At 40.4% G+C, this 19883-nt stretch overlaps 1 protein-coding gene across 15 annotated transcripts in view; it reads left to right on the top strand.

The window, feature by feature from the left end:
• Nucleotides 1–19883, top strand: part of MRTFB (myocardin related transcription factor B) — a 184320-nt gene that overhangs the window by 88721 nt on the left and 75716 nt on the right. For 3 of the 15 annotated variants that reach the window (XM_039491250.1, XM_039491249.1, XM_039491245.1), the window contains exon 1: nucleotides 8016–8420. The exons of the other annotated variants lie outside the window; for them this stretch is intronic. In XM_039491250.1, coding sequence (XP_039347184.1) covers nucleotides 8267–8420 — 154 coding nt within the window. In that variant the 5' untranslated portion in view covers nucleotides 8016–8266. Of the gene's footprint in view, nucleotides 1–8015; nucleotides 8421–19883 lie in introns of those variants that run through there. 15 annotated transcript variants of the gene reach the window in all.

Raw genomic sequence — 19883 nt, 5'->3', positions numbered from 1 at the left:
CGGCTCTGCCCGCTTCAGGCCTGGATATCAACAGTATATCGTCCAGGTCGGGACAGGTCGTCCAGGTCGGGTAGTCATGGTTCCAGAACTGGTCTTGACCTCCCTCAGGTGGTGGCTGTACCCCATGTCGGTGTGTGAAGGGGTACCATTTCACACCCAACAACCTTCCTTATACTTTGTCACAGACGCGTCATCTCTGGGCTGGGGTGCCCACCTCAGGGAACACCAGATGCAGGGCCTTTGGTCCGCTTCAGAACTAACTCTGCATATCAATATACGAGAGCTGATGACAGTACGCCTCGCGTGTTAGACGTTTCACTGTCTCCTATGTGGCCATTGTGAGGCAGTCTTCACAGACAACACCACGGCCATGTTCTACATCAACAAGCAAGGGGGAGCTCAGTCGTCCCCCCATGCCAGGAGGCTGTTCGCCTGTGGAAGTTCTGCATAGCCCACTTGATACCTCTAGTGGCGTCGTTTCTCCTGAGGGTCCAAAACACGCTGGCAGACCGCCTCAGCAGGTCCTTCCAGCCTCAAGAGTGGTTGATTTGCCCAGATGTCATCCACTCCATCTTCCTGAGGTGGGAGTTTCCCCAGGTCAACCTATTCTCCTTGCGCAACAATCAGAAGTGCCAGGTGTTCTGTTCTCTCCAGGGATGTTCTCCGGGATCCCTATCGGATGCTTTCCTACTCCCGTGGAAAGACCGGCTATTCTACGCATTCCCTCCATTCCCGCTAGTCCACAAGGTCTTGCTCAAGTTACGCAGGGACAAGACATGCATGATTCTGGTCATTCTAGCATGGCCCAGGCAGCACTGGTACACCACACTCCTGGAGCTATCGGTAGAACCTCCGATCACACTCCCCCTGTTGCCGAACCTGATATCACAAGACCACGGTCGCCTCTGTCATCCCGACCTGCAATCCCTCCACCTTACAGCGTGGATGCTGCATGGCTAACTCGATCGGAGTTACTCTGCTCACAATTGGTGCAGAAAGTTCTGTTAGGCAGTAGGAAACCCTCCACTCGGGCTACGTACCTGGCCAAATGGAAGCGATTCTCCTGTTGGTGCGGGCAGCGCACCACGCCTCTGTTACAGGCATCAATTCCTTTCATCCTAGACTATCTCCTATCCCTGAAACAGCAGGGCCTGGCAACATCATCTATCAGGGTTCACCTGGCAGCCATATTGCTTTCCATCCGAGAGAACGTGCTTCCTCTGTCTTCTCCAACTCGATTGTTGTTAGATTTCGGAAAGGTCTAGATCATCTCTACCCACAAACATGACAACCGGTCCCAGCATGGGACCTAAACCTGGTCCTTTCTAGACTCAAGGGGGCCCCCCTTTGAGCCGATGGCCACCTGTTCTCTCCTTTATCTATTTTGGAATACAGCCTTCCTTGTAGCCATCACTTTAGCAAGACGCGTATCTGAAATCAGAGCCCTCACGTCTGAACCACCATATACAGGTTTCCACAAAGACAAGGTGCAGCTTCGCCCCCACCCTGCCTTCCTTCCCAAGGTGGTATCTACCTTTCATGTGAACCAGGACATTTTCCTCCTAGTCTTTTACCCAAAGCCCCATGCCACACAGCAGGAGCAGCACATGCACTCCCTTGACATTTGTAGGGCCTTCGCCTTTTATATCGAGCGCACGAAGCCATTTAGGAAAACAACCCAGCTTTTCCTTGCAGTGGCCGAACGGATGAAAGGCCTACCGGTCTCCTCACAGCACATCTCCTCATGGATCACCTCTTGTATCCACGCTTGTTACGACTTGGTCCGTGTCCCGACCCCGCGTCTCACAGCTCACTCCACAAGGGCCCAAGCCTCGTCGGCTTCTTTCCTGGCTCACATTCTGATTCAGGAGATCTATAGAGCTGCGGTTTGGACATCTGTACATACCTTTGCCGCTCACTACGTGTTAGTTCAGCAGTCTAGAGATGACACCGCATTTGGTTCAGCGGTTCCGCACTGAGCGATATCTCACTCCGACCCCACTGCCTAGGTAAGGCTTGGGAGTCACCTAATTGCAATCGATATGAGCAAGCACTCGAAGAAGAAAAGATGGTTCCTCACCTTTGTAACTGTTGTTCTTCGAGATGTGTTGTTCATATCAATTCCAAACCCGCCCTCCTTCCCCACTGTTGGAGTAGCCGGCAAGAAGGAACTGAGGGGGTGCTGGGTCGGCTGGGGTATATATCCAGCGCCATGAAGGTGCCACTCCAGGGGGCTCCACAGCCAACCCACCGGGTGTTGCTAGGGTAAAAATTCTCCGACGATCATGCACGTGGTGCACGCACACCTAATTGGAATGGATATGAGCAACACATCTCGAAGAACAACAGTTACAAAGGTGAGTAACCGTCTTTTACCTGCACTATACACTTTTATCTGCCAGGTAGTCCCAGACATCTAATAATAAAGTTGCAGTCTGATTAAATCCATATCAAGTGTCTCCTGTCCTCCTTTTGGTATAGCTGGACAAACTGTTCCTTGCATTAGAATGCCCAAATTATCTAATGCGGCATTATCAATCTTTTATCCGCATCATAACAGAAAAGGGTTTTTCATGGATTTTCTACCTTTCCATGTACTTATGGTCGTAGAACATCCCTGTGGCAACTACAGCATTTGCTTATATGGAAAAATAATATTAGGAAATTATTTTATGTCTTAGCTGTCTTTTAATGCTTGCAGGGTATTAGTCTCACTGTACTTCTAAGCTCTGTGTTTGTGCATTATTTTCAATGAAGATGTCTGCAGAAATGTACATAGTTCTGAAGAAGTTAATTACAACTGCTAATGGCAAATATAGGCAATTTGTGCATTATTTTTGTGGCACCCACAAAAATGCCTTTAAAATTCTTGTCAGTGACATGCAGTTAAAAATATGCATATAGTATTGGAACAGTGTTCTCCAAGGGACTAGAACAATTAAAATATTTGTCAGGTTTGAGATCATAACTCCTTTAATACGTCACTTTAATATAGCAATATATATTAAAAGATATAACTTGTACAACAGGCAAATGAAAGTATTGATGTATAAACTGTCATATTTCCAAACTTTGAACTCAGTGTAAAATAAGGATAACAGTAGAGAGGAACATCTGATTGCAGTCTTCCCAGTAATACAGGCCTTCTTATCTTGTTCCTTCCTCGTATCCTCCTCTCTCTCCTTTATCTCTTTTGCTGTCATCTTCATTCCAGTTTTCAGAGATCTACATGCAGTCTTCAGGATTCCTTAATCATTTGCTTGCTATCTCCCAGTGTTCCTAGTGCTAATGTCTTCTCTTTTGTGACATATGAACTTCAAGTGATCACCTTCTAGTATTTTGCATGGTAGACTTTCTTGTTAATCATGTTTGTATTTGATCTGAGTCTGTTCTCTGAATCATTTTGGAATTGTTTCAGGATCAAAATGGTATTTAAAACCCCCACTTTTTTAACATACAAAACATATCATTTCCCCCTAAATCTTTTTTATTTGTATCTTCTGTTACTCTGTTATCAACTCAGTTTAACTAATAATTTGCTCACTATTTTGTTTTATTTTTATAGCAACAAAGAATCTGTAAAATAATAGTCTGGTGTATCTATAACTGTGTAAGAATATATTGACCTTGCCAAATTTTCATATAGGTCCCTTGAGCAATGTTTGTATTCTACTTCCCTGGAAGTCCTTCTTTGGCTGTGCCCAGCTTCTCAGCAGTATAATTTTTCTCATGCGTAATAAGTGTTTGGACTAAGGCAATGGGAAAATTGAGTTGATGTATGCAGGAGTTCTTGCATAGTAAGTTTTTTTTTTTCCACAGTTAAAGTCAGTATGAAATCAGATGTATTACAGCACAAATGAATATGATCTTATATATTATGGATTTAAGCAAAATGTCATTTAAAATAATTGACAGATATCATATATTGTAAGCAGTTTGCAAACATCAGATTTTTAGAGGGCAGAACCAGCTTGAAAACAATTATGATGCACATAATTGTGATGCCTTTTGTTTCTGAAATAACTAGTGACATTCTTCTCTGTGCTTGTCCTATATGGGCTAATTATATTTTTTGATCCTTAAAAACGTAAAGAATTAATTCTGACACCAAATGGACTCTCTTTTTTTCAGACTGGTGGTTGGTTGATAAGTTTTCCAACTGTCAAAATGCCAAGATGATAATGTTTTTCAGGAGTCCTGAAGTCCCTACACATTTATATCCTCTTATGTATGAAATTTTGACCTGGTCTCTATTTTCCATCTGCTTCCTATCTAAGGAAGAATACTGAAGAAGATAGTGAAGGGAAAGGACTTTGCTAGTCATCTGAATTATGCCTAACTCACTCATCATGAAGTCCTGGCCATGTCAATAGCTTCCCTGTTTTGGCTTACTCTCCAAAAAGATCTTTTAGATCAGGAGTCTGCACTCCCCTGTGTCTTGCAGCATTGCGGCTGCATGGGTTTTCCTGAAAAGACAAGGTGATTACTACTCTTTTCAATTTCCATTAAAAAAAAATCTACATCATGTGTTTGTTATAGTATGAAGAGAAGTCTTCAACTCTTTTGCAAAGAAAGAAAAGTGAAATCATTGTGCTGCCCAATTGTGGACAGTTCTTGTGGTTTCAGACTGAAGTGCTCCATCATTAGACATAAGTTACGGTCTGTGGGATCTCACCCCACATATTGAGGGTTTTTTGTTTGTTTGTTTGTTTTAGGGTAGCCAACAGCACTTCAGAATGGGGTTCCCTCTGTCTGACTGGGAGATGAACCTGGGCCTGAATACAATTCTCTGAGCTTGTTAGAAAAGATGTTTTGATGCAAAAGATGGCCATTTGATCAGCTAGGAGAGTGGGGAGAATTACAGCACTCTTAGGCATGTAGCTTTAGTTAATTTACCTCCAGTACAAACTGTTCATTAAAACTATTCCACATTTTAAATCTAAGATCCTTTCAAATTTTCACCTTAGTTAGGAAATCTCCTTACCCTCTTTGCATCCTGCAGTTAGTAAGGAGAATGGAAAAGGCTTCACACCTTTAGCATTAAGAAGACATTGTATATTTGCCTTACCCCTGTACCTTAGTAGTCAGGAGGTCCAATTATCTCATTTTTGTACTGTGATGAGAGGATAAGAAAAGTGGACAATGTCCATTCTTTTGGCTTAGCATAAGAAGACTCGAAAAACAAAATCAAGAAAAAGTAACCTTTTCTCCAGTAGCATATATAGTAACTTTAAAACTCAAAACATTCATATTATGTCAGTTTCTGAAAACACACATTTGCATAACTGTGAAGTCAATGGGCCTGCTTGTGAGAAAACTTACACTTGTGCTTGCATGGTTAGGGCCAAAGAGAATTGTCTATACTTCAAGATGCCTTGCATACCAAATAATTTTAAAATACTTCTTGATATAGTAAACAGTAAAATGTTTAAAATCTTCTTAAATATTGTTGAAAAACTTTGCAGCCTATACTATTCTATTTAAAATTAAATGTGATATGTTATATATTTTCTGTATTTTATTTTCCTGTGAAAACAGAATGGTTAACTCATCCTCGTTATTTGACACAAAGTTAATTCTCTAGTCATTACATCAAAATCATTTCAAAAGTTAGTTGTGGTGATGCAAACAGAGAACTGTGGCATTCAGTATTACCCATTAGAACTTAATGAATCCTTAAAAGGTCAAATTTTCTTTCAGACATTCTTAATATTAAAGAACGAGGAAAAAGAAATACATAAAGAAGTAGTTTTTTCAACAAGCTGAAGTGCTAGTCTCCCTTGATGAGGATGGGAATTGTGCCCGTAAAATACACTAAAATACACTCGAATGAATTGTTGGCATAATTCAGACTACTTAAATATACAACTTGTGTCTGCGGTCAGGTAGTTAGAAGTGGAAATATTCATATTTTCACCCATAGTTTAATTGCAGTTGCAAATTGTGTCCACTGAAAAGGAGAGGTACCCACTTGAAAATGTTGCCCAAAATTATATTACATAAGTAGAAAATTTTCTAGGCAGAGGGGTTAATAATCAAAAAAATTCCTTTTGAACATGTGGTAAGGTAGAAGTACATTACAGATGTATAGAAATATTTACATAAAATCAATTTATGTGATTGGTACACTTAGTAAAGGGAGTTTTAGATCCTGTTTGAGCATTGTACTTGAATATTCATTTTTTATGCACAGAATGGAGTAAACAAAGATATAGGGCAAGTATTTTGTGCTCACATTAGCATGCAGATCAAAACACCCTAGTTTATGAATAAGGATACAATTTGGTCACGGAGGTCATAGATTCTGTGACTTTAATGAACTTCCATGACTTCTTCGGCTTCAGGCCCCACTGCAGCAACTGTGGCAGGGGCTGGAGTTGTCAGCAGGGCCGGCTCCAGACCCCAGCGCGGGAAGCACGTGCGTGGGGCGGCGCTTTCCGGGAGGGGCGGCAGATTGGGCCGGCGGACCTGCCGCAGTCATGCCTGCGGGCGGTCCACCGGAGCCCCGGGAGGACCGGACCTGCCGCAGGCATGACTGCGGCAGCTCAAGCGGAGCCACCGGACCTGCGAACCGTCCGCAGCTGCGGGAGGTCCAGCCGAGCCGCGCGTCCAGCGGAGCCTCTGCAGTCATGCCCACGGGAGGTCCACTGCTCCCGCGGCTCCGGGGCGCCTCCCGCGCATGACTGCTTGGGGCGGCCAAAAAGGTAGAGCCGCCCCTGGTTGTCAGCCCCCACCCTTCCCTGTGGGACTCAGGCTTCGGTCCCCCTAGGCAGTCAGCTGCCCCTCCCGTTTCCTACTCATGGTTATTTTTAGTAAAAGTCAGACAGGTCGTGGGCTTCCGTGATTTTTTATTTATTGCCCAGGATCTGTCTGTGACTTTTACTAAAAATAACCATGACAAAAACTTAACCTGATTTATGAACATACAAGTACTCTTTCAGTTGTACACTCTTATGTTATGTGACAGGCAAAAGTTGTTCATAGAATTAAAGGTATGTTTAGGGTCTTGCGACTAAGGTCTTAAGGTCTTACGAATAAGCCTCTTAACATTTAAGTGATCCTGACCATATTTTTTTTTAAATAAATGTTTGTCCTTTAGCTTTGTATTGAAAATCACAGCTGTAAAATATAACTTTGCTTAAGCTGGTCATCTACACATTTAAGGATATATCCTGTATTAAAACACATGCACACAAGAGGATTGCAGTTCAGTGGAATTTTGCAGCCAACAGTAAACAGAGAACACACATCATTACTGCAAAATATCATAGGATTTACTCATATTTGCAGCAGAATAAGTTTGCCATTACCACAAAAATCAAGTCCTGATGGTGCCAAAGAATTCCAGGGGGCCTGAAGAAAAACTACTTCAGCCTCCTGGTTGACACTGAAAAGGTGTGTTGGTGACTAAGATAAAAGATAAAAAGGTTCATGCTGGTGAGAATGGGAAACCAGAAAGACTGTAGAAGGAAATGCTCTGGACTGACTGCTGGAAACAAGAGGAAAAGTTACTGCCTTGTGAGTGTAGTGCAAAAGGGAAAAAATAGAAATCTGCAGTTTTAAAAATTTATTACAGGGAGTAAGATCTGTGTGTAGCAAAGGTAGTATATGTACATTTTGTAATGTGAACAGTGTCACAGGAATCAGTTGCTTTCAAATTGTCCCTTATTTGTTTTTAAGATTTGCAGCTATGCTGAATAAATATGCTTTTGCAAAATAGGACCTGCTTTATTCTTTACATAATTTTCTTTATAGACAGCTGTTTGTTTACTGATGAAACTTAATGAGTAATGAATCTGCCTGTCAGGCCAACATAAAGTAGTTCCACAGCCTCAAGCAGTGTTTAGAAAGAGAGACCACAGCAACTATTTGCCTTGGGTATCAGCAAAGGCTGCTCCTTCAGCAACTGCTGGATTTATTTTTAACTGCTTGACTCAGTGTTTGTCAGATGATTCTGATGATCAAGCTGCATGCTGAAACATAAAAGTACGGAGGAAGCCAGGATAGCTAAAAGGGAAAGGAGAGTGGTTGTCTGGGAAAGGGGGTGGGATTTGGGAGTTTTGCTTCAGAAGCTCTGTTTCCCTGTCTGGAAGAGAGTTAAGGGCTTCAAGCAGATTGAGTGTATTTGTAGATCAGACTGGGAAGTAAGGAGTAATGGCTGCTTTCAGCTGCTTAAAGACATAATTGCTCAATTATTGTGAGAAGGAACTGGGGAGTAGAGTATCCAGAACAGTGTACTGCTGGGTAGCAAATTGGTCTTTTTCCTATGTTGGATGTTGCCATTCAAAGGAGTCTCATCATGATCGATAGCTCCAAGAAGCAACAACAGAGCTTTCCAGAGATTTTACCTACTGGAGGTATTGAGACATTGAAAGAAAAGGAATGTCTTGAGGTGAACAGCCAGAAAAGTCTCAAGGAAGGTCAGTTATTTGCTGGGGGGAAGGGTGGGGGGGAAATGCAGACATGCCACAGTAGATTCAGTCTGTAAGTTCTTGCTCTAAAATTCTCTACATATTTTTTTATTCATGCATGCATGCATGCAAATACTCTGTTCCATTTTCAGATCTTTTAAAGGGCCAGGTTCATTATTATTTATTTTATTCAGTAGCTCTCAATTAAATGCTAATAGCTGAACAGTAATTAAGTTCTAAAGAAAATTTAGTAGTAAGTGATCATTTTACAGTGATATCCAAATGCATTTGTTCAGCTCATGGCACATGTTGAAATGTACCCTGAAAGGATTTCACAAATTGCTTTTAACTAAAGAGAATAGAACTAAGGATTTTTAAACAACGATGTGCGTCTTCCTCATTTTTAGCAAGGGATGCTGTTGCTTTCTTCTTACTTCTGCCTATTTACACAGTTTGCTTTTTTTCCTGTTTTATAATTGTTTAAATTTGTTTTTCAGCTACATACTGGGAATCTAAGCTTGCATTGTTTCTGAAATGGTTCTGTACACTGTGCAGTTCATTGGCAAAGCAACATTAACATGAATTAGCTTGTAACAGTCCAGCAATCTACTGAGGCATATAGTATTATTATTCAGTACTGACAACTATTATAATTGCCACCTCGTATGTATCTTGAGTAGTTTTCTTAGTATCATTCATTGGGCTGTAGCAGAAATTTTGCCAGAGGACTGCTGCTGCCCAGTTCCCTGATGCACTTGGAGATAACTGGATCATACGAAAGGAGGAGGAAGAGGCTGATAGAGCCCCACTGCCTAGAGCACAGCTCCTCAATTTCAGATGCTGTCATCCTCAGCATAACTTGTAGTCCTTTGCAATTGAGACTCAACAACATTTACCCTACTCAGGCAGCCAAAAAGCCCTCTCTTTTTTAGCAGACAAAAGTTCTTCTCCCCCTATATGCCTTCTTTCATTGGCCTTCCTCATACCACTGGGCTCTCTGGATGATCTGTAGTTGAGCCAGAGTGCTTTCCTTGGTTCCTGTGAGATAGAACTGACATTTTGTCCCTTCAGGAAACTATGCCTTCTGAATTGAAATAATTTAAGCATAGGGATCTAAAATATATTGGTAAATTTTAAGAAGGGAAAATTGCATTGAGGTTATTACTAGACCAGATCAGAACATGCTTGCCAGTTTTTCCTAAACAAAAATATTGAAACTTTTCAACCAGCTCTAGATATGACCAAGGAGAAAACATATTTTATATTATTTGTTGCTTTTAAAGACAGACTACTTTTCGTTGACATGTGGAAAAACACCAAGATAGAAAAAAGTGTTCAGTATCTGTGTGGGTAAATACTTGTAGCTGAGAGCATAACAATTCTGCCCCTTCTACTGTAGGGGACAGCCAATATCAATGCAGTAATAAAAAAGACAGCGTACACTGAATTTTCTTGCCATAATGTGTATCATCACAATTACAGGTTTCTTGCAACTCCGAACTCAGTTAAAGTAATCAAAGCTCAATAGAAAACCTGCAGTGGGGAAATAGGGACTAAGGAGAAAAGGCAGAGGAACTTGAAGGGTAGAGAAAAAATACATATTGTAACAGAAAAGATGGGGAAGAAAAGAGAGCTATAACATGAGGAAATAAAGGGGACGAAGAGAATGAGAGAAAGCAGTGAAAGAACCAATAAACAGAGTGGGATGGGTTAATAAATAACCATGTAATTAACATTCTTTGTTATATATTTTAAAACCGACTACACCAGGATTGCACATAATATGTAGAATAATGTACTCCAGCTGTACATTACAAGGTTGTAATTCCATCAGAGTGGTGACAAACCACAAGTATTGAATCCTGCAATAGCCTAAACTTATGTATGTCTTTGGGATTACATTATTTAATATTAATGTGGTTGAAAATTGAAGTTCTCCCGACCTCTTTCTCTTTCTTTTCCTGAATTTTTTCAGCATCCTTGTGTATTTGCCTTTCCCCTACAAATTTTTGCCACTTGACAGCTTGAATTTTAAAATGAATTGCGCTCTAAAAGGTACATAAGTATAGTAAAGAAAAAAAAACTTATTAAATGTATTTCATACTTTGACATTAATTACTGAACAATGAAGGAAATTTCTGTTTTATTAATCTGGTTTAGGATGCCATATATACTACATTCCAAATCTGCCTTGATGTTCTAGTGACACAAACAAAAAGGTTCAGCTTTGTTCTTGTAATTTATAATGTCACCAGAACATTTTAAGGGCTATACTAATGTATGCAGTTCAGATATATAGTTCTATATTATTTTTATGTAAATGACACTGTAAATAATGTATTTGAACTATATTTGGTAGAACAGGATTTTCTAAAATAAGATTATTTGAAATTTTAATGATTACTCTCCTATTAAGATAAAGATTTGGCTACTTCCATCATCCTTTACCTTGAAATCCTTTTGGATGGGGGATTTTACAGATGGTATTCACTAATGGTGAGATCAATGACGATTCTCACAGGAAAACTCAAGAATGAAGAAAGTAGAATTCTGCTGGCAATCCAGTATTGGTTAGGTGTTTTATTGTAATTCTAGATGATGATAACCTTTTGAAGGTCCTAATGTGTTTTGCTTAAGCATGCTGAATTTAAAATCCCTGCACAGTAATGTTAATTTCTCACTAATCAAGAATATTGTAAACGTCTCCCTTTAGTTATTAGTTATCCTTAATAAGAGAAAAAATGTTTCTGTTGCTGAGTGTTAAAAATTACAATGAAAATGAAACCCACACTAATTTAAAAATGCTACTGTATAAAATAAAGGGCATTAGGAGTTTAGATGATGACATTCTTTTCTTTGCTTACAATAATAAACACCTTACAAGGTACATTTCATAACTTCCTGTTGCAGACCAGAAGGAGGAAATCCTAACTACCCTACTTTCCTGTAAACAACCTCAGGCAGGACTACTTTGCTTTCCATCCATTTTCAGTGAAAAGAATTCAAGATCTAAATTCTACACGTAGATTTGGCTACAAATTTTCACTGTATTAACAAACAAGAAATCTTTTTAAACTGTTAGTGTAATTTTATGGTAATATCTAATCATATAATTGTATTTCAACAACCTTTTAAAAATGTCAGAAGTGCTTAAGTCACTTGGAAACTTAAGTCCCATTATAAGTCAATGGGAGTTAAGTTCCTAAATGTCTTAAGTGCTTTTGCAAATTTGATCCTAGATTCTTCTATTGTAGAATAGCATATTTATATTACAGTAGTACCTAACAAGGTTCAGCTGAGATCAGGGACCCAATATGCATACTCAGAAATAAGAGACAATTCTTGCCCTGAAGAATTTACAGTCTAAATAGACACGAGAGAAAAGGTAGAAGAAAGGGAAAATAGTATTATTCACATTTAAAGAACAGAGAGTTCAGAGTCCCTGTCCTGCAAAGATTTATGAACATGCTTAACTCTATGCACTGTAAAAAAAAACCAAAAAAACAGGAGTACTTGTGGCACCTTAAAGACTAACAAATTTATTTAAGCATGAGCTTTCGTGAGCTACAGCTCACTTCTTTGGATGCATAGAATGGAACACACAGACAGGGGATATTTATACATACAGAGAACATGAAAAGGTGGAAGTATGCATACCAACAGGCAGAGTCTAATCAATTGAGATGAGCTATCGTTAGCAGGAGGAAAAAACTTTTTGAAGTGATAATTAAGATGGCCCATAGAAGGTGTGAGGAGAACTTAACATAGGGAAATAGATTCAATTGGTGTAATGACCCAACCATTCCCAGTCTTTGTTTAGGCCACAGTTAATTGTATCTAGTTTGCATATTAATTCAAGTTCAGCAGTTTCTCTTTGGAGTCTGTTTTTGAAGTTTTTTTGTTGCAAAATTGCCACCTTCAAGTCTGTCACTGAGTGGTTAGAGAAGTTGAAGTGTTCTCCCACTGGTTTTTGAATGTTATGATTCCTGATGTCAGATTTGTGTCCATTTATTCTTTTGCGTAGAGACTGTCCGGTTTGGCCAATGTACATGGCAGAGGGGCATTGCTGGCACATGATGGCATATATCACGTTGGTAGATGTGCAGGTGTACGAGCCGCTGATGGCGTGTCTGATGTGATTAGGTCCTATGATGGTGTCACTTGAATGGATATGTGGACAGAGCTGGCATCGGGCTTTGTTGCAAGGATAGGTTCCTGGGTTAGTGTTTATGTTGTATGGTGTGCGGTTGCGTAATCCCATTTAAGACAGTGAGACTACTCACAGGACCTGATTCAGTAAACTGTTCTTCAGCAATCACTTTAGTATGTAAGTAACTTCAAGCACATGGTTAAGTCCCATTGCTTTTAAAGGTAAGCACATGCTTAAGTACTTTGCTAAACCAAGATTACTGTGCATAAAGTTAATCATGTTTCCATGAGCCTTTGTGGGATTAAAGCCACAGCGTGTCAGGGAGTAAATCTGTGGTACATTTGGAAGTTGAATCCAGGTTTGATGAGTTCCAGTCCACTACCTTAACCACAAGACCATCCTTCCTCTCTGGACCTTAAGGCTATATGAGGACATGTGAATGAGTTTTTAAAAAAAGAAAGTCTCAGCAACTATTTAACAAATGGTTAGAAAAATACCCATAATTTTTGTTTACATGACTGTACAGAATTTCACAAAATCTTTGGGGTTTTTTAAACATTAATTTCTCCTCTCTCTCCACACAAAGCAGATGAAGATTATTTTCTCATTATGTAAATTTGGAAAAAAATTGTGGGAAGTGTAGATTTTATATCTAGAACAGTCTTTGCAGCAGGGATTCTAACAACCTAAATTTGAAGATAAATTTATGTCCTGACTTGTTTCCAAGCAATAAATGTTCCATAGCAATAATATATGACTCAGATTGTCCCGTTCCTCAGTTATTGATGAATGACATGATAGACCTTCTGGGTTATATTGTCTAATAGTTTTTTTTAAATGTCAGAAAAATTGCCTTTAAATAATTTTCCTTTCAGTGTACCTTTTCATTTTCTACCTGCATGCAATGGAGTGCTTCCTCTGGAGACACTTACACAGTGATGTTGGCTGACATACAAAAGCCTGCAATCTCTGTGGTACAGTTTCCGGTTTATGGGTTCCTGCAGGGTTTTTCAGAATTTCTTTCAAGAATCCTGAAAAGTTTCTATGGAACTACTGTATCATGCATAGAGATTCTATAAGCTCTGCAAAGCACTCAACAGTGTAAATTCCAACTGTTTGCACTTATTCACTACACTTCTCAGCTGATGAAACTAAAAGGAACAAAGGACACGCTCCTCAGAATGTGAATGCATAAAAGGCTCTAGACATTTCCAACTGGTTTTGAAGTATGTTCTATTATTTACCAGAAAAGGAACTGTGTGTAAAGTGGATAAGCAACGTATATATTAATTTAATAATAACTCTATACAGAACTCTGATTCTAATAATTTAAATTACCTTAACATACATAAAAATCTCAGATTTCGAACCTATTATGAATGTATTCTTGTGCTGAGCTGAACTTTCTTTGTCACAAACTGTCAGCAGACTAAGATGGCAACTTTCTACTTCATAGTGGATTAGTTATTTTTATTATATTAAATATCATTTCAGATATTATTTATTTACTTCTTGTAATAGACAGGAAGTGAGAACAAAAACCTTCATTACGTTTCAGTATTGCCTGTGAAATTCTATGCAGTTCATCTCTAGGCACTTCCCCCAGATGACAGGCAGCTTAACACTTCTGTTATAATGGATTCACTCTTTCTGCAATGGAAACCAAAAGAATACGGTGTTATCGTCAATTTGTGAATGCTATGGAAACCAAAAGAACACAATGTGATCATCAAATTTGTGATTTTGGAAACATACAGGATGAGTAATACAGAGTGAGGAAACAACATATTCCATAATCCTTCACAAGCCTCAAGAGTGAATAATAAATAGCAGAAAGAATAGCTACTCTCCAAAACATCCTAATTGTTACATTTTGAATTTTCAGTTTAATATATCCAGCAATTAAACATTCTCTGAAAATTTGTAACATTTCTAATATTTAATTCCAAAGTATTTTATAACTATATAAATATGGTACCACACCATTGAAATGCACATTCCTTGGAGATGGAGGGTCGCAATTACGTATGATACAGCATTTTGGCATAATTCCCTTCTCTTTAGGAAAGTGTCATGGAATCTTTAAAGTCCATGCAGAGCAAACAGGACCTTGTTTTTTTATGTAGTAGTCAAAATATACACATTATAATTAACTACTGTTGGTTCGTTTATGTAGCTAGGAAAGATAAAGGACTGATTTGACCTTCCTTGGATTTGAACCTCTGGCATCAGTATTCTAGGCATTCCAAACTTTATGTTTAGAGTACAGTATTTAGCTATATCATTCACTTAGCTCTTGATACACTATTTTGTGCTGCTTTATTGTGACTACTCTCTGATTGTGTCTTATATTTCAAAGTCACAATGTCAAATAACTACAGCTACAGGTATATTGTTACTTTAAAAAAGTATCTAAATCCTGTTCTATAGAAGTGATAGATCTATCCAGAGAATCTTTTGTGCCCATTTTTACTGTGGCTCTATATTTCATGCTCAGCATCCTAGAGAGACTTTGGCTCACCAAGAGCAGGACAAGTTGCTTTAAACTAATTGCTGTTTCACACACACGCACACACCAAAACAAAACAAAAACAAAAACAAAAAGAAAAAACCATCACAGACTTTTTGTGGAACAGCAATTAGTTTAAAGGAATCTGTCCCGTTTTCAGCGCTGTCTGTTTCCATGGCAGCCAGAGCAGCAACCAGCAGCAGAGTTGTCAGAACTCTTGTTAATTTCCAAGGCAGAATGCTGGAAATGCCATTTTCCCAACATCATCTATGTTCTTATCTAAACAGCTAATATCTGCAGTGTTTTAACTTTGAGAGAAATAATTAGATAAGAGTACAGAGAGCATTTAAAACATTATTTTTCTAGCTACATTATTTTATTTTTGCCTTTTCCACAGGTATAATCATTTGAGAGGTTTATACATTATTTTACTAGTCCCTCCCCAGAGATTTACAGTTTTTATAACAAATCCCCTAAACAGCCTGAACTTTCAACAGCCATTTGGATGCCTCCTTTCATAACACCTACTTAAAAAAAACAAACTGTGTATGTTCTATCTGAAATTCATAGGATTTGGAATTAGTGCTAGGATTACTATGCACAATGTGAGCTCTGGTTTTGTTCAAGACAAAGAGCAGTGATGAAAGCCTGTCAATCAGTATAGATAGCATTGTTCCTACAGGACAGCTATCAATTTATTTTTGGCCTCTTTACATTCCAGTTCTTTTGATTACATATGACTACTTGGAGACACCTTTTCCATAGCATGCAAATTACCAATTCATCCCATGAATACCACAGCAGCTGAATATCACTTATCTTGACTTTCATAATGGTGTATTTTACTTAAGATGCTTTAATAATACCATAGCTTTTATTTTCATCAGTTCTACCTTTCGCGCAATTATCATTACTCCAGAAATAAGACAAATGAATGTCACTCTTCAGTAGACCATACATAAAATGCACTGTGACGTATTGATGATTGTAAATTTGCTTCTTTATATATGCTTGCCTCCATGTACTCAAACAGCAAGGCATTCAATGACATGCTGCAGGGCCTTTTTCCTTTGTTGCTGTTCATTTTTAACCTTTTGCCCCCCTTTGAATCTTACAGTATGTGAACTCAACAATATTCACTGTTGGGAGGTGGAGCGCAATTAAACTACTTTTATGTAATCCACAACTAGACTGAAATGTATCTCAGAACAGTAAGGTACATTCTGTTATATATGTGGTTGCCAGAGAACCCTTTCCTCCCAACACACCATCTTCTTTATTCCTTTGTCTGTAGATGTAGAGATTTCCTGATATGCTAACACTAAATGAATTAATAGTGGGAACTCTAGCCTCTGTGGAATAGATTCTCACCTGATGAAAAGCTGCACAAAACCACTGAAGTCAATAGACAGACCTATACTGATTTTTAAACCAGTTGATCTGGCATTCTGATTGTAAGGAATTAACATATTTTTTCAATTAAGTACCAAAGAAGCCACTCAGTAATAATGGGATAAAGGTAAACAGAATTGATTTTGTTAGAAAGTAGTCCTTTTAAGTGATTAATATATTGACTCCCATTGTGTAAAATTTATAAGGAGGCTTTACTAAGAATCTGAAAGCCAAATGTTAATGTTGCGATCAAATGCTGATTTTAAAAAAATTACACAATCTAGAGCTAACCAGTGATTTGGCTGACAGTTCATAGCTTTTGTTCAGAGGCAGTTTTGAGACTTTATTCCCTTGATTAGCAGCGTTATGGAGGAGATATGTCAGATCCTATAAGTTACAAAACAGTTGTCTGTCTTCAGTAGCCTAGTTTGTGCATTGGTGCTAACATAAGCCTTATTTCTCCAAACAGTTAAATATATGCTTAACTTTAAGCATGCTAGTAGTCTGATTGAAGTGAATGGAAATTATAACATGCTTAAAATTATGTACACTCTTCAAGACTTTGTGGGTTGGAATAATTTACCAAAGTTTGTAGTGGATTCACCATCACTGATAATTTTGAAATCAAGATTGGATGTTTCCCTAAAAGATATATTCTAGAAGTTATTATTGAAAAGTCCTATGGCCTGTGTCATACAGATGATCAGACTAGATGATCACAATGGTCCTTCTGGCCTTGGAATCTATGAATCTAAGGTTCTGGCCCAGGGCCTTTGAGAGAGTGATTCTTGGCTCTCTCTTCAGTGGTATGCGTGATATTATGTGGATAATTATGCTTGATTCAGGAAGTGGTCATCATTATTGTTTGTCACTTCAACACCATAGCCCAGACCCAGCATTGTCACTTCTTCTTTAAGTGCTGTCCCTGTGGGTGCTCCACTCCAGGTGACGATGCGTCCCAGCGCTGTTGATCGGAGATCTTCGGTAGCAGTGCCTGGCCCGGACTCGCGCGCCCAGCAGCTGTCTTGCAATCTCGTTAGAGTCTGCTTGAGCGCGCGCGTTCTGTGCCCCTCTCAGTTCCTTCTCAACCGTCCTCGGTGAAGGAAACAATTGCAAAGAATATAGAAATAGTAACATCCCAGTTGTTTCCCTTCCCTTAGAATAGCTACTTAGTTTTAAAACAAAACAAAACCCTTTTTTCCTCAAGCTTGTCTCCCATGGAGACACTTCCCCCAGCATTCCTAGTTCAATAATGCCCGGGACTTCAGGATTTAAGAAATGCCAGAGTCCGATGGACACTCACATTTATGTGAAGTGCCTCGGTGAGACACACGTCCCTGCCAAGTGTGTCCATTGCACGAGTCTCAAAACCAATGTTCATCGTGACAGGGACCTGTGGCTGAAAATGCTTCTCATGCAGAAATCCCTGCAGCTGCCTGTGGAGACGGGCAATGTCAAACCCTCTCCCTCACGCTCCCTGGCCAGGTCCGAACCTCTTCTCAGGCGAAGAGGCAAGAAGCCCAACTGTCTCCAAGCAGAGACTTTCACAAGGGTAAAGGGTCTCCTGCGAGATCCTTCCTCTCAGTACTGACAGCGCCGAAGGCAGGTGCCTCCAACCGTCCCAGCACCTCTGCCACCGCTCCCATGGAGCGCAGAGGCAGGGACCCAACTTCCCGTGCCAGGAAGGTCTCCTTGGAACCGGTACCTTTGGCACCGAAAATAGACCCGGTACCGACAGCATGCTCTGCCTCAGTGCCGAAAATAACGTTGGCACCAAGCCTGCCTTTCGCTCAGATAGCAGCAGCAGACCTCCCGCAGGGCACCTACAAGAGACCCGTGGCACCAGGAAAAGCCAAACAAAAGTCTGTGCATGTCTCTGAGCACAGATCGCGCGCAGCAGAGTCAGAGCCTAGGGAACAGCAACAACAGTTCCTAAGTCAGGATGACCTTTCAGTGGCACCTGAGCCTAACTCTCCGCTCCTGGACACACAGTGCTCACTTTTTGACCAGCAGCTCTCCCCACCTGACCTGGCTCCCTTTACTGACAGCGAGCCTGATATGCAGCAGCATATCCTCCTCCTCCACCGGAACCTTTTGCACTTCAGGTCGCAGCTCACAACCACCAGCCTCAGTTTCCCTACTTCGCCCCCCCCGTGGGCGGCACCTAACTTTTCTTATCCGATGCCTTGGCCTCATTAGTACACTTGGCCAGCTCCTACTGCCACTCGCCTTCATGCTTCTTCCACCAGACCACAAGCTCCTTCTGAGCCTCTATCTCCAGCTCCATCTACTTCTGGAGCACCTGAACTCCCCTCTGAAGCGGTGGGCTATGGACCATACCCTGATTCATCGACTCCTAACTCTCCATCAGCTCCAGATGGAGCCCTCATGCCTCCACCTCCACAGAATGTGGACGACTTCAAACAGTTTCAGGAACTTTTCAAGAGGGTGGCACTCAGCCAAGACATTCCTTTAGAGGAGGTCCAGGAGGCACAACACAAACGCCTCAAAATCCTCCAACCCTCTGCGCCCTCAAAGATCGTGCTTCCCATAAATGAAGCACTCTTAGAACCAGCTGATACTCTCTGGTAGACCCCAGCCTCTATCTTATCAACTTTCAAATAGGCTGAACGTAAATATTATGTTCCTGCTAAGGACATAGACTTCTTATTCTCCCATCCACAACCAAATTCTCTTGTAGTGGATGCAGCAACTCGCAGGACGAAACAGCTGCACTACTGGCCCACCCCACAAGACCAGGACCTCAAACGCCTTGACATCTTGGGCCGCAAGGTTTATACCTCCTCCACTCTGCAGTTCAGAATTGCAAACTATTCTGCCCTACTTGCAAGCTATGACTTCGATAACTACAATAAACTCTTTGATTTTTACCTCCCATGTTCCAGAGGACAGGAGAGCAGACTTTGTCAGTCTTTGTCGAGGGCCAATTGGTCTGCAGAATGGCCCTACAAGCATCTCTGGACATGGCAGATACAGCTGCCCGTACTACTGCAACCGCAGTGGTTATGCGCAGATCTTCCTGGCTCTCTGCATCCAGTATCCTCAAAGACCCCCAGACCAAAGTGGAGGACCTCCCCTTTGATAAAGACAAACTCTTTTCCAAGAAAAACGACAAAGTCCTTCACACCATGAAAGACTATAGAGCGACTCTGTGCACTTTGGGCATCTACCCATCCCTTCCCATGAGACAACGGTATCAACCTTACCAGAGGCCACACACACAACAGTATCACTGGCCTCAGAACAGACCATACGATATACCCAGGAATTGCCCTAGACCTCCAAGGCACAGACAAAACCAAGCGCAAACATGTACCTCCCACCCATCGGGACAGAAACAATTTTGAAGCATTGGTCGAGGGTCTGCATGACCACCTCTTGACTCCACCACCTACTTGCC

Source organism: Mauremys reevesii, linkage group 10 (assembly GCF_016161935.1).
Source record: "Mauremys reevesii isolate NIE-2019 linkage group 10, ASM1616193v1, whole genome shotgun sequence".
Classification (NCBI taxonomy): Eukaryota; Metazoa; Chordata; order Testudines; family Geoemydidae; genus Mauremys; species Mauremys reevesii.
Note: the sequence above shows the minus strand (reverse complement) of the source record. Positions and strands in the feature narration are given on the sequence as shown.